At 45.7% G+C, this 22044-nt stretch overlaps 1 protein-coding gene across 2 annotated transcripts; it reads right to left on the reverse strand.

Annotated features, from left to right (window-relative positions):
- Window positions 1-1227: 1227 nt before the first annotated feature.
- On the reverse strand, window positions 1228-14552 carry LOC135507909 (E3 SUMO-protein ligase PIAS2-like). Of its 2 annotated transcripts, none has more exons than XM_064927817.1 (13): window positions 14465-14552; window positions 10289-10699; window positions 9867-9954; window positions 9525-9575; window positions 9322-9412; window positions 7272-7406; window positions 7030-7135; window positions 6847-6920; window positions 6530-6690; window positions 5971-6104; window positions 3526-3712; window positions 3272-3414; window positions 1228-3027 (listed from the first exon to the last, which is right to left on the reverse strand). In XM_064927817.1, exons 2-13 carry the CDS (start codon window positions 10398-10400, stop codon window positions 2792-2794), a joined length of 1518 nt encoding a protein of 505 aa, XP_064783889.1. In that variant the 5' UTR covers window positions 10401-10699; window positions 14465-14552; the 3' UTR covers window positions 1228-2791. The 2 variants fall into 2 exon arrangements, with proteins under 2 accessions (XP_064783889.1, XP_064783801.1); XM_064927729.1 differs by having other exon boundaries at window positions 10274-10699.
- Window positions 14553-22044: the final 7492 nt, after the last annotated feature.

Raw genomic sequence — 22044 nt, forward strand, 5'->3', positions numbered from 1 at the left:
CAACTTGGCATCCTTCTATGCCTCATCTCACAGGATTTAGCATGTTTTCACTAGATAATTAAAGCTGCAAGCAGCGTTTCCAGGGTTCAAGCTGTGGGTCTGACTGTGCAAAACTGGACACCGTCGTCCTAGGATGACTAATTTTGTACACCTTGCCAAATATCAGAACTCAGATCATGTAATATACTTCTGATGTACAGTGAACATTTTTTTTTTTTTAAACACATGCAACGATTTCTAAGATTTTACTGAGTTAGTTCATTTAAAGGAAAACAGTCAATTGAAATCAATTCATTACACCCTAATCCATGGATTTCACATGACTGGGAATACAGATATGTTGGTCACAGGTACCTTTAAAAATAAGTAGGGGCGTGGATCAGAAAATCAGCTGTCTGGGTGGTTGGCCTCTGACCATCTGCCAGGCGAGGAAGCCAGACGGGGAGGTTGATGGGCGAGGAAGCCAGACGTGGAGGTCGATGGGCGAGGAAGCCAGACGTGGAGGTCGATGGGCGAGGAAGCCAGACGTGGAGGTCGATGGGGGAGGAAGCCAGACGTGGAGGTCGATGGGCGAGGAAGCCAGACGTGGAGGTCGATGGGCGAGGAAGCCAGACGTGGAGGTCGATGGGCGAGGAAGCCAGACGTGGAGGTCGATGGGCGAGGAAGCCAGACGGGGAGGTCCTGGGTTACATGTTAAAGTTTCAATAAAAAATATATTTTTTAAATCACGTGGTCTGCAGTTGAGGCCGGTTTGACGTAGGGCCAAATCTTAAACGTCGTTGGGTGTGGCTTATGGTAGAGAAATTAACATTAAATTCTCTGGCCACAGCTCTGGTGGACATTCCTGCCGACAGCATGCCAATTGCACGCTCCATCAAAACATCTGTGGCATTGTGTTGTGTGACAAAACTGCACATTTGAGTGTCCATTTATTGTCCCCAATACAAGGTGCACCTGTGTAATGACCATGCAGTTTAATCAGCTTCGTGATATGCCACACCTGTCAGGCGGACGGATTATCTTGGCAAAGGAGAAATGCTCACTAACAGGGATGTAAACAAATTTGCATAAGCATACGGAACATTTGAGGGCTCTTTTATTTACTTTACATGTTGCGTTTCATATTTTTGCTCTGTGCCACTTTGGATGGTGTATCAATACACCCAGTCACTACAAAGAGACAGGCGTCCTTCCTAACGCAGTTGAGGGAGGACATTATGCCAGTGGTGCCGTTAAAACAGTTAAGTTTAATGACTGGTAGGAGAATGGATCAACACTGTAGTTACTCCACAATATTAACCGAAATGACAGTGAAAAAGGAGGAAGTCTGTACAGAATTAAAATATTCCCAAAACATGCATCCTGTTTGCAATAAGAGGCACTAAAGTAATACCGCAAACAAAAACAAAAATAAATAAAAAATAAAAGTTGATGTCCTGTTACGTTTGGGGTGAATCTAACCTCACATTACTCCGTACCACTCTTCATATGGTCAAGCATGGTGGGGGCTGAATCATGTTATGGGTATGCTTGTCAACTGCAAGGGAGATAAAAAAATAAATAAACGGAAGAGAGCTAAGCACAGGCAAAATCCTAGAGGAAAACCTGGTTCAGTCTGCATTCCAACAAACAGAGACTAATTCACCTTTTAGCAGGACAATAACCGAAAACGCAAGGCCAAATATACACTGGAGTTGCTTACCAAGACAATGAATGTTCCTGAGTGGCTGAGTTACAGTTTTGACAAATCTGCTTGAAAATCAATGTCAAGACTTGAAAATATCTGTCAAACAATGATCAACAACCAACTTAACAGAGCTTGAAAAAAAACATGTAAAATAACAAATGTGTAAATATTGTACAATCCACAAAGCTTAGATTTACCCAGAAAGACTGACATGTATTGACTCAGGGGTAAAAATACTTATGAAAATTATTTATTTTTGTATTTTCATTTTCAATAAATTTGCACAAATGTTTAAAAATATGTTTTCACTGACATTAATGGGGGCATTGTGTGTAGATGGGCGGGGGGGGGGGCATCAATTGAATCCATTCTGAATTTAGGCTGTAACATAATATTTAATTAATCAACGGGGTATGAACACTCCGAATGTACCGTACAATGGGGTTTTACAGAGTGTTGATCCTTGAACCCTTAATTAGTAAAACAATGAGCTGCCTTGGGATGACTCCTAGGTACTGACACAAAACCATTTCAAACAATCCACACCGTCAACCATAGTCCCACTTCCTGCTTCCATGTCAGTTCATCCAATAGAAATCTTCTGTTCCTCATTACCTCGGGTCAACGTGGAGTCTGCAGGTGAGGCGCCACCTCAGGTCAACGTGGAGTCTAGGTGTGGGGCCTCTTAACTTTCTTATCCTTTCATCAACTCTGACCTACAAAGCAGGGGTCTGGCGAAAGGAATGTATCTTTACTGTCCCGGTGGTGAGGGCCACAGCCTGTCCCGGTGGTGAGGGCCACAGCCTGTCCCGGTGGTGAGGGCCACAGCCTGTCCCGGTGGTGAGGGCCACAGCCTGTCCCGGTGGTGAGGGCCACAGCCTGTCCCGGTGGTGAGGGCCACAGCCTGTCCCGGTGGTGAAGGCCTATGGACATGGTGCCATTTCTGATGCAGACTTTATTACATATATAGTGCACTACTTTCTGCTGTACGGCCAAAAGTAGTGCACTATATAGGGATTAGGATTCCATTTCAGGACACAGCCAATTGAAGGCTCCTGTGAGTGACAAGACAATCAGTCCAATGAGCTCACAGGGACCAGAGAATTAGTCCAATGAGATGATGTCTGAGATGCTGTTGGACCCTACCCCTCCCCCGGTAATAACCCCAGTTTGGTAAGAAGAGGTGGAGAAGAGGTGGGAACTGGTCTCGTATTGGCTAGAAGAGGACACCAGGCCGGCGCTAGTGGTGGCACCCTGCAGGCTGCTGGTCAGGTTCTCCAGGAACATGGGAGCTCTGTAATGCTGCGGGTCACCTTGGATCAGCGAGAACAGATCCAGACCTAGGTGAGAGGGGGGAAAACAGTTTCACACTCCTCCTCTGAACTCACCAGCTACGTCGCAGACACGGGCTATTACCAGACATTTAGACAAAGCATGTCATTGTTTGATCGGTAGGACAAAGAGGTCAAAGCTCCAACAAGGTTTGCCAGAAATGCTTGCCCGTAGGGGCGGGGTGACTTACCCCGCGTGCCCGTAGGGGCGGGGTGACTTACCCCGCGTGCCCGTAGGGGCGGGGTGACTTACCCTGTATGTCCGTAGGGACGGTGGACAGGGTGGAGTGGTGGAAGGGGACTGTGTAGTCGGCTAGTGAGTTTGTCAGGTAGGATGAGGTGTCCAGGGCGTGTACGTTTGGCAGGCACACCGTCGCCGGCTGATAGGACAACACTCTGGGGATGAGAAACAGTCGACAGATCATCATGTGGTTCATTTAAGGGGTCAATATGACCTCCAATCAAAGACTAATTAAGTTACACTACTACACACACTAGTTAACTCACCCCTTGGCGTGCACCTCCTCGGTCTTGGACATGTAGAGGCATCGCTTCTTGAGTGGCGGGTCAGGGTCTTCCTCCTCCTCCTCCTCCTCGTCCTCTGACGAACTCTCTAGGGTCAAGTCGATCACGTCTGCCTTCTTATTGGTCGAGCTGGGCTCTCTGTGGGGAGGGACCACCGCACACTGACGTGCTGGGGGGGGGGGTGACGACGAGATTATGGTTTAAAATGTATTAATCAACGGGTTAAACTGAAGTTAAGAAACTCTGCAATTATATATGTGGGATGTTAAGTGACTCAACAAGCTCTGGGAGAATTCCACAGGAAGACTCAGTACTAACCCCGCCTTCTAACCCCGCCTTCTAACCCCGCCTTCTAACCCCGCCTTCTAACCCCGCCTTCTAACCCCAGAAATGTGAATACATTGTGGCAGTTGTTAACCATGTGTAAATCCCAATACTGTGTGTTATATTAGCGATATGAAGCCAAAACGTAGAGGTGGTGCCATACTAAGAATCTGTGGGACACCCATTGGACATTTCCCAGTACACACCAGCCCATTATATACACTCCATAGTCAGCAGGATGAAGGCACCCTGTGTGTCTACGTCATTAGACATGCATGTCTGAGGAGTGGACATGTCTGTTTATTTTTGCGCTACGGCCTAATATTTACTGTTGCTACGGTTACGCCTATTGGGAATATTCTAGAACATATGTGGCCATTATACATTTAGGTCATTAGATACCATTAGAGCTGTCTGGGGAGTGTTATGGTGCTGATGTTTATAGGCCCGAATGTGAAACCAAACTAAAATGAGTGCACGGCAGAAAGACAATGGTGGCTAAATGCCAGAGGGGACGAATCATTCACATCAAGAGGAGTTACTGTGTGTGTGATGGGAGAATGAAACACGTTTAAAAAGTGTCAAGGCTGGATAGGCAGTTACTTCACGGTCTCCCCCGTGCAGCTGGCCAGCAGGCCGCTAATTCACGGTCTCCCCCGTGCAGCTGGCCAGCAGGCCGCTAATTCACGGTCTCCCCCGTGCAGCTGGCCAGCAGGCCGCTAATTCACGGTCTCCCCCGTGCAGCTGGCCAGCAGGCCGCTAATTCACGGTCTCCCCCGTGCAGCTGGCCAGCAGGCCGCTAATTCACGGTCTCCCCGTGCAGCTGGCCAGCAGGCCGCACCACGGTCTCCCCGTGCAGCTGGCCAGCAGGCCGCTAATTCACGGTCTCCCCCGTGCAGCTGGCCAGCAGGCCGCTAATTCACGGTCTCCCCCGTGCAGCTGGCCAGCAGGCCGCTAGATCGAGAGATCGAGCAGGCAGGTCTCCAAGGCTAATTATTTGCTGCAGTTCATCCTCCCATCACCAGAGTGACTCATCAACAAACAGCATCAAAGTAACCAAACACAGGTGTCGACCTAGTTTAGACAAACTGGTATTAGACTGGTACGAGTCACCACCCCACATTACGCGTCCCCCCCCCACACGCGTCCCCCCGCCGTACGCGTCACCGCCCCCCCGCCGTACGCGTCACCGCCGCCCCCGCCGTACGCGTCACCGCCCCCGCCCCGTACGCGTCACCGCCCCCCCAGTACGCGTCACCGCCCCCCCCCGCCGTACGCGTCACCACCCCCGCCGTACGCGTCACCACCCCCGCCGTACGCGTCACCACCCCCCGCCGTACGCGTCACCACCCCCCGCCGTACGCGTCACCACCCCCCGCCGTACGCGTCACCACCCCCGCCGTACGCGTCACCACCCCCGCCGTACGCGTCACCACCCCCACCGTACGCGTCACCACCCCCACCGTACGCGTCACCCGACGATGTTCCAAACATATTACTCACTATATGACTGCTGCAGAGATCAAATGAACCCAAACAGAGGCTCTGCACTAGGAACCTCCTATCAAATGAGCCCAAACGTAAAGGAGGCTCTGCACTAGGAACCTCCTATCAAATGAGCCCAAACGTAAAGGAGGCTCTGCACTAGGAACCTCCTATCAAATGAGCCCAAACGTAAAGGAGGCTCTGCACTAGGAACCTCCTATCAAATGAGCCCAAACGTAAAGGAGGCTCTGCACTAGGAACCTCCTATCAAATGAGCCCAAACGTAAAGGAGGCTCTGCACTAGGAACCTCCTATCATATTAGCCCAAACGTAAAGGAGGCTCTGCACTAGGAACCTCCTATCAAATGAGCCCAAACGTAAAGGAGGCTCTGCACTAGGAACAGCACATCTTATCGGCACCTGAAGTCAAATATTGATATAATATAGTCCAATGATAATAATAATAACTGATGCATATACCTATGGACCCCCCACCCATATCACTAGTAGATATTTACAGCAGTGACGGGCTCATTGTAAAGGATGGAACACATGCATACCTCCATCCAATGATTAACTGTTATTCCCGATTCTATGAATATATACATCTTGACTTACGTTCTATTTTTGGGATACAGGTTGAGGACACACTGAGGGCCTCTTTCCTTGGTCTCATGGGGCACCAGGTCCCGTCCTCCTGGAACTTGATCTCATCCACATCGGAACAGTCGTTCAGAATCTCCATGAACAACCTGAGACAAAGGGACAGAGTTCCGTGTTCCAACAACCTGACTGACAGAGGGACAGAGTTCCGTGTTCCAACAACCTGACAGACAGAGGGACAGAGTTCCGTGTTCCAACAACCTGACAGACAGAGGGACAGAGTTCCGTGTTCCAACAACCTTCCGTTTGACCTTCCATAGAACACTACAGTTCTACACCTTTCAGAGCCGTTTTTGAACCTCGGCTAAAACACGTTAAAAGATCATTGCCGCTGCAGTAATCGGCCTGTAAATCAAATTTATATTTTTATTATTGAAATAAAATGTATCTAATGAGAAGTCTAACAGTAGTTTCCCCTCACTGACCTGGCGATGAGGAGGCTCAGGTAGCAGCCTCTCTCAGACAGGACAGACCCAGGTATTATGATGATAATTATTAGGAGAGAGGAACCAACCCGTCGATGATCAGGCTCTCATAGGGGGCCTTCTTGTCACAGACAGGACAGACCCAGGTGGGCTTCTTCTCATTCATCTGCAGGTAGAGGGCTGCGTCGAAACACTGCAGGTGGGAACAGGTGAGAGCTCGACACGGCACTGTCAGACGCATCTTACCCAGCTGGAGAGATATGGGAGAGGGAGAGATATGGGAGAGGGAGAGATATGGGAGAGGGGAGAGGATCGTGAAAGAAGTAGAAGGAGAGTTAATAAATCAGTCAATCTTTCTGCAATGAAATTATATCAGATGCACTTGTTTCCAGCAGGTTTTACATACAGGGCACATGAGAGACACTCTCAGACTGGTTGTAGCAATCTCACTGTCAGGGTCTGCCGTCAGCTTCTCCTTTACTGAAAGAGGAAGATATCAGGGCATTACAGATTAAACACAGTAACATGTGGAAGCAAGCGTGTATGAGCACAAGCATGTGACCATATGAGCGTGTGTGTGTGTGTTTACTCAGCGCTCTGGAGTGGTCTGGGTTTCTGATGCCCTTCATCCTGAGCCTCTGCAGCAGTAGAGGTGAGGTGAGCTGTCTCACCAGGTACACCAACACAGAGTATGTCTGGAACAAGGCAGAAATTCAATTATACCCCTCTGCTTGAACAACATCAGGCTGCTGACGGCTATAATGCAGGAAGTTGCCACTGCTATAAAGAAAATAATGAAGAGTACGTTGATCCTCAACGTCAGTTGCTTACCTTTCCGATTTCAGGTGCCCACGTTATAGAGATCTGATTGGGTACTGCAGAGGACAATCTGACCAATGAGGTGATGTTTAGAGGTCGTCCTGGTCTCTTCTGTTCCACTCCATTTTTAGGGGGAGGGGCATAACCCTAAAAACAAAACATGACAGTATCAGCATTACCAACTTCTCCATGAAGTTCTTTCATTTAAAAAGTTAGGCTGCGACCGTTAGTGGTAGATTGTGGCATTCTGTCGTTGCGCCACACTATCACAAGAGGAAGTTAGAACGCTGATCTATCAGTGGTCTCAACTGTGGAAATTAATGGAGGTGTGAACTCTTCAGTCTGAATCCCTCCTCTCTGCCACTAGAGTCAGGAAAATAATGTATTAGCTGGCGGCGGTAATGAAGTTGAGGGACCTTGGGTAAATACAAAACAGCTCAAGTACACTTGATATGTGGACACTTTTCTTTTATAAATAGGCACAGTGGGCTTTTGGTTTCTCTCCCTCTAAAGCCAGAAATAAAATCACTAAATAACAAACGGTCTTTATTTACCACAGAGTGGACGAGTGAGTCTATATAAAGGGGAGTTTCTGAAACAGAGTCCTTAGGCGACGTTAGACTACTGATAGATGTGGTCAGTCAGAGTTGAGTTCTATCTAATTTGTAAGTCGCTCTGGATAAGAGCGTCTGCTAAATGACTTAAATGTAAATGTATGTAAAGTTCAGCCTAATGGCCAAAAAAAGGGCAAACTTGCAATGTATTCGATACTTGAGTACTAAAGATGTACATTTAACTCAATATTACAGACCAGATTTGCCCCAACGAAAAAAATGCATCAACCTGTAGAAATATATGAATTATTAACCCTGCAATAAATTGTATAAAAACCCTTAGATATTAATATATAGTCTTACTACAATTGTATTAAATCTACAAAGGCATTTATTGATCTGCCAGTATTTTCATTTAGAGATTCCGGTAAACTGATGTTTCCTACCAACATTAATTATTGGATTATTCACCAAACACAAGTTAGTATTAAAATTAAACTTCTCCATTTGTGGAGATCAGACTGTTTTCATTTGCAGGGATTTGTGCATTTTTTTACCAAATGGAAGTCAGAACAAATACTTTTCACTTTAATAATATCCCTGTTATATTTAAATACAATAAATGTGTAGGTCTTCACAAGTTCTTTTTTTGGAGGCATTTTGAAAACATGTTTTGCTCTTCACTCAGTCACTTAGTAACCCAAGCCTACTCCTGACCAGTCACGTTGTACAGCGCCATTTTGACCTAATGGAAACCCAGGTTTACATAGGCTACTGTAAAATGCATTTTTGTTTGTCTTGGCATAGAAACACCATAATATTAATAATTTAATTAAGCAAAATGTCTAACATTATTAACACAGCGAATACAATAATTTAAAAAGAAATTACAATCAATCCCACAGTCTGTTCTAACAAAAAGACGATTTAAAGTCTCACAGCCAATATTAAAAACAGTCAAATGCATTCGCGAATTCTAACGCTTTATCCGACATGTTACAGTTTATTCATTGTTTAATTAGTAAAGGTTCCCGTTGTCTTTTTTTATATAACTAAACTAAAATGCTTGACTGTATTTAAAGATATGGATGACTTGTATGCTTCATGTAGCCTAATAAAGTAGGCCTTTATGTCAATAGGTAAGTTACGCTATAACAGCTACAGTGAACTAGCACCAAGCCATGTCAATAACGTCACTTCTCAAAGATGCCCTCCGGTGCTGGCAACAGCTGACAGTTAACGTGGAATTCTACGGCACCATGCAAGCTGTATGATGCAACTTTTTTAAAAGAAACACTATGGTAATTTTTGTTTTAAGTTAACTTATGTTATTCATATAACCGCATAGAAATAAAATAATGTTAATGAATTATATCAGGGCCTATATTCACAAATAGTCTCACAATAGACAGTGCTGATCTAGGATCAGTTTTTCTGTTTAGATTATAATGAACAAGATAACACGGAAAGGGACCTGGTCCTAGATCAGTTAAGAAACCAGTACATACCGGAAGGGGGAACAGCTTCCCATTGACTTTAATGCAGAGACTGTTTGGGTAGTTGTCTTCTTGGGGACAACTGGTTTCTGAAAGACAGAACCTAAAAGGAACAGAAAGACAAACATTTCCCAGAAAGCAGTTTCTTAGTAAATCTGTTCCTGGGGCTGGAGGTGTCTACATGCGCACTGGAACCACATTCATTACATTCTCACCTCAGCTGTATCTGAACCATATAGTCTCTTCTGCCGCCTGGTAAAAAGTCCCTTTAAGAAAGACCAACCAATACAATTAGAAACAGAACTACTACGGGATGCTGCAGGAAGACTCAGTAGGGTAGGAGTATAGCAGGGTAGGAGTAGAGTAGGAGTATAGCAAGGTAGGAGTAGAGCAGGGTAGGAGTAGAGCAGGGTAGGAGTAGAGCAAGACTGTAGCAGGGTACACTAGAGTAGGTGTAGAGCATGGGTAAGGAGTAGAGCAGGGTAGGGTAGGTGTAGAGCAGGGTAGGGTAGGTGTAGAGCAGGGTAGGAGTTCTAGTGAAATCGAGGAGGCCATACCTGGAGATGCACACCTCCCTGACTTGTTGAGGGGTCAAGGCGAAGATGAAGTACTTATCTTGGTTGTATCTCTGAACTCCACTGGCGCCTAACAAAGACGTCAGATTGTGACACGATGCAAAACAACATTCAGACACTTCATTGCAGTCTTCGGTCAGTAATGTCAAGCCTGGCCAGTCTCCAGATTACCAGAAATCTATTAATGATATTGACAACAACAATCACTCGACCTATGACTACAGGATGGTTTCACACTCAAAAAAAAAAAAATGGAATAGACAACAAAGGGACAGATTGTGACCAACATGTACAAACGACATCTAAATCAGACTCTAGCAGTAAATCATTCACGTCACCAGAAACATAAAGCCCAGTAATATGGCAGAGGTCCACCTAGATTGATTTACCAGAGACACACTGACCCAAGCTGGAGGGTTTGACGAGGATATCCAACACGTCGTAGAACGGGAGAGACTTCATCTGGATGTCTGGGTGGACCGGAGGGATGAGAGGGGCGGGCTGCTGGAGGTTCATCCTCAACTCCTTATTGGTCTCTTCGTCAAGCACCAGCGAATCACCAGACAAGACCAGTGAATCAGAGACCAGGTCAGAGTCCAGGGTCACGGAGGTCAGAACTCACCAAGTTAACACCTCCTTCCTCTGCCTAGAAGAACGTTGACTTAATGGACGCTAAGTTAGGGAGACTACTGTCTACCGCCTTGGGATGGCACAGTTGATTCAATTCCTTGATAGGCGGTCTTTGGGCGGTGCTTGCGACTGCTCGTGTTTTTTAACACTTAAAGCTATGACACTCCGAAACTGGATACCATGCTCTGGAAGACATGAGGATACACATGTCAATATAAGGCAGCAATGTTCATCTGTTTAAACAGTAAGGAATGACGAGGCTAGTCGTCTGGTTGAACAGTGTAAAGAATGACGAGGCTAGTCGTCTGGTTGAACAGTGTAAAGAATGACGAGGCTCGTAGTCTGTTTGAACAGTAAGGAATGACGAGGCTCGTCGTCTGTTTAAAACAGTGTATATGGGTCATGTTTGAGCACTGTTATGCATGTACTTCCTTTTTTTTCTTACAATCCTTATTATATGTGACCGCTAAGTATCGGAAATTGTTGAGAATAAGGCCAGAGCCATTAGACCAGATCAAACTCCAACCCTGTTCCTGGAGAGGTACCCTCCTGTAGGTTTTAACACCAACCATGTTCCTGGAGAGGTACCCTCCTGTAGGTTTTAACTCCAACCCTGTTCCTGGAGAGGTACCATCCTGTAGTTTCACAATCCAACCCTAATCTAGCGCACCTGATTCTAATAATTAGCTGGTTGATAAACTGAATTTAGTTAGTCACAACTGGGGTTGGAGCAAAAACCCACAGCAGGGAAACTCCAGGAACAGGGTTGGAGCACTGTCCTAACAACTGTGATCAACTCAGCAAGCAAACCTAGAGAGACCAATAACACATCTGGGGTGTATTCATTACTCCTATTGTTGCAAAACATTTTGCAACAGAAACCTTTTTACGACAAACGCGGTCGAGTTCCATTTTGTTCTTAAAACAGAAGTTGTAGTTCAGTCGTGTCTCCTTTTAACCCAGTAACGCGTACGATCATGTTTCTGTGATCAAATATGTGAATGGTACAGTAGCAACAAACAAAAAAGACAAGTAAACGACCTAACAGCTAGACTTGTTTACAATGTACCACATCTCTAGTGAGCACAAGGGACTAATGTAATGTTGTTTAAAAAATAAGTGTCAGCTAAACTAACAGCAACTACATTCTATGATGGCAGCCACGTTTGTTTTAATTTAACAAGCGAAAACTCCCTAATCCATTCACTATAATGCCGCATTCAAAACAACCTCCGACTTCTGAGATTTCAAAATAACTGGGAAAATCTATATGAAAGGTCTTCCAACTTGGAATTCAAACGTTCTAGAGCTCCGACCTGAAGAGCACCGATGCCACGATTTCACCTTTTATTTTTCAGAGTTCCCGGTTGTTTTGAACACGGCACAAGACGCAAATAAACAAAGTCAAAGATGGCTGCGCCCATTACCCAGAAAATATCAACTTAGTTTGGCCACTTTTCAGAATATTACAAAATGTGCTTACAGTGTATACAAGAACCAGAGAACACGACTTGACACTTTTTTTTAAAGATTATAGTTTTTTTATATATATTTTTTTACCGTTTTTGACCAATAAAAAGGGGGCGGCAAGGTAGCCTAGTGGTTAGTGGTTAGAGCGCTGGACTAGTAACCGGAAGGTTACCCCTGAGCCGACAAGGTACAAATCTGTCGTTCTGCCCCTGAACAGGCAGTTAACCCACTGTTCCTAGGCCGTCATTGAAAATAAGAATGTGTTCTTAACTGACTTGCCTGGTTAAATAAATGTAAAATTTAAAAATATACACCTCAAGGATCACCTAAAACCTACCTAGCCGTAGCGCAGACAGGGTTAACAAATGGTTGAAACCTTTTTAGTGGGGTTTGTGTGGAGGGGCAGGGGTAATTTAATTTGTGGGGGGATTGCAGGTGCATGTGGGGTGGAAATGGGGAGAAAATGTCGTGGGGGGATATGGAGGAAATATTACTATGATGGGAGATTTAAGAATACATGGGGGGCAAACACAGCAGTTAATAAACTTAAGAATAAAACCCCTGGAAATGTATACCTGGGTTCCATGTCTGAAATAAAACAGAATCACTGTCAACTAACTTTTCTTATTCCTTGATTTGTAACGCAATCTCGCAGTTCAGTTTTATCATTTGGCCAAATGGTTGTTGGCTAGGGAAAACATGATTTGACTATTTCAACAACCTTTAGCCTAATGTGTAGAATAACGTAGACTAAAGAGCACAATTTGGGTTGTTACATTACATCGACTTTTTACAGGAATATACTGTATAGTTAGTAATAGTTTAAGTTTATATTTGTGAACACGTTTTGGAGAACGGTAACTGACTGGTCCACCCACGTAACATCCCGTAGATGGCGCCAACGCATAAACTTCGATCATTCTGTCGAGCTCCATTGTTTAAGATAACATTATCTACAACCTCGCTTCACTCATACCACGGTCTCTGCATACAATATAGCCGATTACACGCACCATTCAATCTGATCAAACGACCTCACTTTGTTGCTTACAGGACTTCATCCTCGACCCTCATTAACCTCGACCAGGCTAAAACCTCTCCAAACCATAATACTAACCGCGTTGGATGACACATCTTCCTCACTAGGTGACGACGCAGTGGTGATAAATTAAATTCATTTTAAAAATGTTGAACTAGTATTTAGGATGTCAGCCTGAGCCGGAATATGTAATACATACTCATACTCCACTCACTTGTTTAATGCCACTATTGTATCAAATCCACCGGATTTAAGGCCTCGGGTTTACCGCCCTCACACAGACAACAACCCCACAGACCCGCTAAAACCAAAGCCCCTTTCAGATAATAATATAGATATAATAATTATACAATAATACTACAGATAATCACTGCTACAGGAAGAAAGTTTAATAAAGCCTCATATGAAGAAGACTACGGTATTGATACGTTGAGGGGTGTAGAGAATAGAGGCAAAATGCAACAATCAAATTCAGGAACAGCAGCATTGAATCCCGGTACTGCGTGTAGAAACGATTCACCCTGTCAGGACCGTAAATAACATTTCGAATTTACGCGGGACGAGTTTAATAAAATAAAAATACTGGATGAAGTCGGGATTTCACTCCACTTTAGGAGCATGGAAGAAGAGATCATTTTTAGACATAGGCAAGTTTGTGCCGCATACTTTGCAGACAATTCAGATTGGCATGGCAACGCATGGAAACCATACAATTAAAAATATTCTACAAACTTCCATTTATGAACCTAACAGCTTTTTAGGTAACGTTAAAGCGATGAGTAAACTGTTTATTTTATTTGTATCTGTTTGCAAAACGTTTCGCAACAGAATCGGTGTAATACATACACCTCTGACTCGATTGGTGGCTAGTTAAACGTTGACTAGCTCGCTAACTAGCTGCTATACAAGTTAGCTTTCATGTAGCTAACTAAAGTACCTCATGTTGATTATTCTATTACAGTAATGTTTACAAATTTTAAATAATGGCGGACTAAAAGAAAAACCTGTCTACAAGATAAAAAATCCCCTGGAAGTACCCCGCCTTATTTTATACCCATGTGTAGTTAGCCAACAGCTGTCCGTATCTAGCTATGCTAATACTATGCTATGCTAATGCTATGCTAGTCCACACATTGAATGTTAATATGGGTAACAGATAACATGTTGCCTGTTATATGCAGTAAAATCACGTTTAACTATATTAGCTAGTTAATAAAACAAGTTAGTGACTCTGGCTTTACTAACCCGAAGGCTAAATATTAACAAGGTAAAAACAACAGACATTCCACAGTTTATACATGTTTCTCCCCACCCCTGCAATATAAAAGGAAAGTCCAGCGCCTGTAAATCTTAAACGGACACGAAACATTTATTTAAAAAACAAAATAGCTAAATCAACCCTTGTGTAGCAGCCTATCATTATATATATTTTTTTACCTACCTTAAATTCCGCCACTTTCTTGTCGGTCGGACCGGAGACCTCCACGTCATGTGACCGGGGGGTTTCTTCTTCTTCTATGCGGTTTAACGGCGGCTGGCAGCCAATGTTAATGGTTGCATTACCTCCACCAGCTGGAACCCGGGGGAATTAAATAAGAAAACTAAAGGGTGTGCAGTCCAAACACTTCAGCCACACACCTTATCCCCTCAGCCCTCAAATTAAGTGGACACTCCTGATGACGAGTATACACTTGCAAGGCAAAGGGGGAGATGAAGGAATAGTTTTTAAAAAATTGATCCCCTTTGCCCGGAAATTCGTCACTAGTTCATCCCGCAATGATTGTGTTTTCAGGTAGCGTGTGGACGCTTTATATGCGTTGCAGTCAAGTATGATTTCATGTCTACTTATATTAAATATATAATGCCTACTGTATGATAGCTAGTAAATTTATTAGCTAACTAATGTTAGCCTGCCCAGCTGGAACTTCTGAATAAGGAACATGTTTTATTTCTACAATTTCCAAAAGATAACCAAACAAAAACATTATTATTATTTTTACGAGATGTGTTTGTGCATTAACAGAACATTTTTTTTACTTATTTACATTCGTTTTTACTAACACTTGTATGTTGACTCCATATTGATGTTGAGGTTTTACATTTTGGCTGACTTATCTTAATGGAAGTACAGTCATCGCAAATTGAATTATGGGGCGTTTCAGGTTCTGAAGTGAACATAATTGTACACTCTCAAACTCCATTAAAAACGAGGGCTGAGGGGCTTACGTTGCAAACTTGCCTTGCTTGTGGCTAATCATTTGGACCTATGACAAATATGGCCACGAGGATTCCCCCAAGGGCTGATGGATCCCCATTAGTTCCTGCCAAGGCAGCAGCTACTCTCCCTGGGGGTTATTATGGATCCCCATTAGTTCCTGCCAGGGCAGCAGCTACTCTTCCTGGGGTTTATTATGGATCCCCATTAGTTCCTACCAAGGCAGCAGCTACTCTTCCTGGGGTTTATTTTGGATCTCCATTAGTTCCTACCAAGGCAGCAGCTACTCTTCCTGGGGTTTATTATGGATCCCCATTAGTTCCTGCCAAGACAGCAACTACTCTTCCTGGGGTTTATTATGGATCCCCATCAGTTCCTGCCAAGGCAGCAGCTACTCTTCCTGGGGTTTATTATGGATCCACATTACTTCCTGCCAAGGCAGCAGCTACTCTTCCTGGGGTTTATTATGGATCCCCATTAGTTCCTACCAAGGCAGCAGCTACTCTTCCTGGGGTTTATTATGGATCCCCATTAGTTCCTGCCAAGGCAGCAGCTACTCTTCCTGGGGTTTATTATGGATCCCCATTAGTTCCTGCCAAGACAGCAACTACTCTTCCTGGGGTTTATTATGGATCCCCATTAGTTCCTGCCAAGGCAGCAGCTACTCTTCCTGGGGTTTATTATGGATCCCCATTAGTTCCTGCCAAGGCAGCAGCTACTCTTCCTGGGGTTTATTTTGTATCTCCATTAGTTCCTGCCAAGGCAGCAGCAACTCTTCCTGGGGTTTATTATGGATCCCCATTAGTTCCTGCCAAGACAGCAACTACTCTTCCTGGGGTTTATTATGGATCCCCATTAGTTCCTGCCAAGGCAGCATCTACTCTTCCTGGGGTTTATTATGGATAAACATTATTTCCTGCCAAGGCAGCAGCTACTCTTCCTGGGGTTTATTATGGATCCCCATTAGTTCCTGCCAAGGCAGCAGCTACTCTTCCTGGGGTTTATTATGGATCCCCATTAGTTCCTGCCAAGGCAGCAGCTACTCTTCCTGGGGTTTATTATGGATCCCCGTTATTTCCTGCCAAAGCAGCAGCTACTCTTCCTGGGGTCCAGCAAAATAAAGGCAGTTTATACAATACAGTGGAGGGGCAGTCAGAGAACAAGACAGAGCGTAGGCATTGGTAATATTCTCTAGTTGCGCCGTGATAAGCTCAGTGTTCTGTCACTCATGGGAACACTACATCACCACAAAATCTACAGGGAGAATTCCAGGTGAAGCTGGTTGAGAGAATGCCAAGAGTGCAAAGCTGTTATCAAGGCAAAGGGTGGCTATTTGAAGAATCTCACATATAAAATATATTTTGATTTGTTTAACACTTTTTTGGTTCCATATGTGTTATTTCATAGTTTTGATGTCTTCACTATTATTCTACAATGTAGAAAATTTAAATAAAAACCCTTACACAAATCCACAAGGAGTCAGTAGAAACCACGTGTTTAAGCAAGTCAACCATATCAGTTATGTTGTTTTATAAGGCAGTAAATGACACTGAACAAACTGTTTTGCTTGCCAGACAAGGCTCAGCTGATAGCCAGGTGTAGCGGTGGTAAGGATTCACTGCATGGTGCTGAAAAGAAAGCTCTGCTGTTGGGACAGCTCTTTATGTCGGCCCTAACAGTGTGGGCATCGTTATAGTGCAGTAAATGTGTTGTTTAGTGTTGTGTTGTATAGTGGTTTTGCTATCATGCATAATGTTGTTTTCTTACTTTGCCCCACCAAGATGTACTTGCTAAAATCGCCACTGTTTATTTCAGACCATTTTTCAAGAATGAGCATAAGAGCATTAAAAGGGAAGAATACCACTAGACGTCTGGCCATGTGGAGAATACCACTAGAAGCCTGGCCATGTGGAGAATACCACTAGAAGTCTGGCCATGTGGAGAATACCACTAGACGTCTGGCCATGTGGAGAATACCACTAGAAGCCTGGCCATGTGGAGAATACCACTAGAAGTCTGGCCATGTGGAGAATACCACTAGAAGCCTGGCCATGTGGAGAATACCACTAGAAGCCTAGCCATGTGGAGAATACCAATAGAAGCCTGGCCATGTGGAGAATACCACTAGAAGCCTGGCCATGTGGAGAATACCACTAGACGTCTGGCATTGTGGAGAATACCACTAGAAGTCTGGCCATGTGGAGAATACCACTAGACGTCTGGCCATGTGGAGAATACCACTAGAAGTCTGGCCATGTGGAGAATACCACTAGAAGTCTGGCCATGTGGAGAATACCACTAGAAGCCTGGCCATGTGGAGAATACTACTAGAAGTCTGGCCATGTGGAGAATACTACTAGAAGTCTGGCCATGTGGAGAATACCACTAGAAGTCTGGCCATGTGGAGAATACCACTAGACGTCTGGCCATGTGGAGAATACCACTAGAAGTCTGGCCATGTGGAGAATACTACTAGAAGTCTGGCCATGTGGAGAATACTACTAGAAGTCTGGCCATGTGGAGAATACCACGAGAAGTCTGGCCATGTGGAGAATACCACTAGACGTTTGGCCATGTGGAGAATACCACTAGAAGTCTGGCCATGTGGAGAATACTACTAGAAGTCTGGCCATGTAGAGAATACCACGAGAAGTCTGGCCATGTGGAGAAGGGAACCTACCAGATTGGTCAGCCTCAGCATGAGGGATAAAGTTTATCCTGTGTCGGTGAGTTTAGCTATTACGTTTGAATTTGAGCATCTTAGCAATACATGGCTTTGTTGAATACTCATTTGTGATTGGCTTGCATTCTCGAGCATGCATTATTTCCCAATAACGAATGGTATATCAGCACGGTAGGATTCAATGGCTTTAGTTCATTCTTACATGTTCTGTTTGATTTGCTTTTGAAAGCAAATGTTGAATTGAAAACATCATTGGCATTGTTGTATTCAATTTCCATAATAGCAAGTTGGGACTGATGTTTCGGTGAGCTAAACTAGTGAGTCTGTTTATTACCAAGGCTACTGTAGCTATCTAGGAAACTTGCTAGCTACTTCAGTGTATGTTCAACACATTTCTACCTGCAAATTAACACATTTCTAGCAGCAAATATGTTAAATTATAGCCTTGGTATGAAAAGGATAATCAACTCAGGGCTCTATGGGTTAGCCCACATTCCCCAGAGGGCCGAGTGTCTGCAGCCTATCACTCATACCTTGTACTTGATTGATTCAGGTCACTAATTAGTAAAGAACTCACCTCACCTGGTTGTCGAGGCCTTAATTGAAAGGAAAAAAGTAAAAGCCAGTAGTCACCGGTCCGGATTAGCCCCTCGTTGATTATCCCTTACATAGCCCATGCTCTATAGTGGCTAATGAGAGAGAGTGTGTGTGGTGTGTGAGCTCCTACATGTGACTTGGTGAAGATTTACCATGGACACTAAACCAACACCCTTGGGGCTCTTCTGGGCATAGGCATGGTCCTCAGATATATTTGACAGGTCTATAAAAATCAGGTCACCATTTAACTTACTATAGTTGTTATGAACTTGAGTGAAGACCCAAAAGCGGTTTTAACAGAAAACAGAGTTCTTTAATGAAAATACAGGAATGGCATAAATCCTCTTCCAACGTTGTCAGCGGAACAAAAAGAACGTTAGTATAGTGCAGGATGCTCCTGCCAGGCAGACTCCGACAGGACAGGACAAGGTGGAAGCAAACGAGACGACAGCTTGCTTCTGGCATCAAAAAACACAAACAAGAATCAGACACTGAAAGTAGCAGGAACAGAGAGAGAAATAGAGACCTAATCAGAGGGGGAAGAGAGAACAGGTGGGGAAGAGTGAAAGAGCTAGTTAGGGCAGATGTAGAACAGCTGAGGAATGAGAGACAGAGAAGGTAACCTAAAAAGACCAGCAGAGAGAGAGAATGAAGAGAAAGGACAGGAACAGACATAACAAGACATGACAGTACCCCCACTCACCGAGCGCCTCCTGGCGCACTCGAGGAGGAAACCTGGCGGCAACGGAGGAAATCATCGATCAGCGAACGGTCCAGCACGTCCCGAGAGGGAACCCAACTCCTCTCCTCAGGACCGTACCCCTCCCAATCCACTAGGTACTGATGACCACGGCCCCGAGGGCGCATGTCCAAAATCTTACGAACCCTGTAGATGGGTGCGCCCTCGACAAGGATGGGGGGGGAGGGACGAGCGGGGGCGCGAAGAACGGGCTTAACACAGGAGACATGGAAGACCGGGTGAACGCGACGAAGATAGCGCGGGAGAAGAAGTCGCACTGCGACAGGATTAATGACCTGGGAAATACGGAACGGACCAATGAACCGCGGGGCCAACTTGCGAGAAGCTGTCTTAAGGGGAAGGTTCTGAGTGGAGAGCCATACTCTCTGACCGCAACAATATCTAGGACTCTTGGTCCTACGCTTATTAGCGGCCCTCACAGTCTGCGCCCTATTACGGCAAAGTGCCGACCTGACCCCCTTCCAGGTGCGCTCGCAACGCTGGACAAAAGCCTGAGTGGAGGGAACGCAGGACTCGGCGAGCTGAGATGAGAACAGCGGAGGCTGGTACCCGAGGCTACACTGAAAAGGGGATAGACCGGTAGCAGACGAGGGAAGCGAGTTGTGGGCGTACTCTGCCCAGGGGAGCTGTTCTGACCAAGACGCAGGGTTACGAAAAGAAAGACTGCGTAAAATGCGACCAACAGTCTGATTGGCCCGTTCGGCTTGACCGTTAGACTGGGGATGAAAGCCGGACGAGAGACTGACGGAAGCCCCAATCAAACGGCAAAACTCCCTCCAAAATTGAGACGTGAACTGCGGGCCTCTGTCGGAAACGACGTCAGACGGAAGGCCATGAATTCGGAAAACATTCTCGATAATGATCTGAGCCGTCTCCTTAGCAGAAGGGAGCTTATCGAGAGGAATGAAATGAGCCGCCTTAGAGAATCTATCGACAACCGTAAGAATAACTGTCTTCCCCGCTGATGAAGGCAGTCCGGTGATAAAATCTAAAGCGATGTGAGACCACGGTCGAGAGGGAATGGGAAGCGGTCTGAGACGGCCGGCAGGAGGAGAGTTCCCAGATTTAGTCTGCGCGCAGACCGAACAAGCGGCGACAAATCGCCGCGCGTCACGTTCCCGAGTGGGCCACCAGAAACGCTGGCGAATGGAAGCGAGCGTACCCCGAACGCCGGGGTGGCCGGCTAACTTGGCAGAGTGGGCCCACTGAAGAACGGCCGGACGAGTAGGAACGGGAACGAACAGAAGGTTCCTAGGACAAGCTCGCGGCGACGGAGTGTGAGCGAGTGCTTGCTTTACCTGCCTCTCAATTCCCCAGACAGTCAACCCGACAACACGCCCGTCAGGGAGAATCCCCTCGGGGTCGGTGGAGACCTCAGAAGAACTGAAGAGACGAGATAAAGCATCAGGCTTGGTGTTTTTTGAGCCCGGACGATAAGAAATAACAAACTTGAAACGAGCGAAAAACAGAGCCCAACGAGCCTGACGCGCATTAATTCGTTTGGCTGAACGGATGTACTCAAGGTTCCTATGGTCAGTCCAAACGACAAAAGGAACGGTCGCCCCCTCCAACCACTGTCGCCATTCGCCTAGGGCTAAGCGGATGGCGAGCAGTTCGCGATTACCAACATCATAGTTACGTTCTGACGGCGATAAGCGATGAGAGAAAAACGCGCAAGGATGGACCTTGCCGTCAGAGAGAGAGCGCTGAGAAAGAATGGCTCCCACGCCCACCTCTGACGCGTCAACCTCAACAACAAACTGACTAGAGATGTCAGGTGTAACAAGAATAGGTGCGGATGTAAAACGATTCTTAAGAAGGTCAAAAGCTCCCTGGGCGGAAACGGACCACTTAAAGCACGTCTTAACAGAAGTAAGGGCTGTGAGGGGAGCTGCCACCTGACCGAAATTACGGATGAAACGACGATAGAAATTAGCGAAGCCCAGAAAGCGCTGCAGCTCGACGCGTGACTTAGGAACGGGCCAATCAATGACAGCCTGGACCTTAGCGGGATCCATCTTAATGCCCTCAGCGGAAATAACGGAACCGAGAAAAGGGACAGAGGCGGCATGAAAAATGCACTTCTCAGCCTTCACATAAAGACAGTTCTCCAAAAGGCGCTGGAGGACGCGTCGCACGTGCTGAACATGAATCGAGAGAGACGGAGAAAAAAATCAGGATATCGTCCATGTAAACGAAAACAAAAATGTTCAGCATGTCTCTCAGGACGTCGTTAACTAGTGCCTGAAAGACAGCTGGAGCGTTAACGAGGCCGAAAGGAAGAACCCGGTATTCAAAGTGCCCTAATGGAGTGTTAAACGCCGTCTTCCACTCGTCCCCCTCCCTGATGCGCACGAGATGGTAGGCGTTACGAAGGTCCAATTTGGTGAAAAACCTGGCTCCCTGCAGGATCTCGAAGGCTGAAGACATAAGAGGAAGCGGATAACGATTCTTAACTGTTATGTCATTCAGCCCTCGATAATCCACGCATGGGCGCAGGGACCCGTCCTTCTTCTGAACAAAAAAAAACCCCGCTCTGGCGGGGGAGGAGGAGGAGACTATGGTACCGGCGTCGAGCGAAACCGACAAATAATCCTCGAGAGCCTTACGTTCGGGAGCCGACAGAGAGTATAATCTACCCCGGGGGGGAGTAGTTCCCGGAAGGAGATCAATACTACAGTCATACGACCGGTGTGGAGGGAGAGAAATGGCCTTGGAACGACTGAACACCGTGCGCAGATCGTGATACTCCTCCGGCACCCCTGT

This window comes from Oncorhynchus masou, chromosome 1 (assembly GCF_036934945.1).
Source record: "Oncorhynchus masou masou isolate Uvic2021 chromosome 1, UVic_Omas_1.1, whole genome shotgun sequence".
Lineage (NCBI taxonomy): Eukaryota > Metazoa > Chordata > Actinopteri > Salmoniformes > Salmonidae > Oncorhynchus > Oncorhynchus masou.

What these genes read in the sequence shown, in the direction of transcription:
- LOC135507909 (XM_064927729.1), bottom strand. Translation starts at nt 10,400, where the DNA reads ATGAACCTCCAGCAGCCCGCCCCTCTCATCCCTCCGGTCCACCCAGAC. An exon ending in GAGTGTCTCTCATGTGCCCT is followed by an intron (nt 6,691 to 6,846) that starts GTATGTAAAACC and finishes ATATCTCTCCAG; the next exon opens with CTGGGTAAGATGCGTCTGAC. An exon ending in CTGTATCCCAAAAATAGAAC is followed by an intron (nt 3,713 to 5,970) that starts GTAAGTCAAGAT and finishes CCCCCCCCCCAG; the next exon opens with CACGTCAGTGTGCGGTGGTC.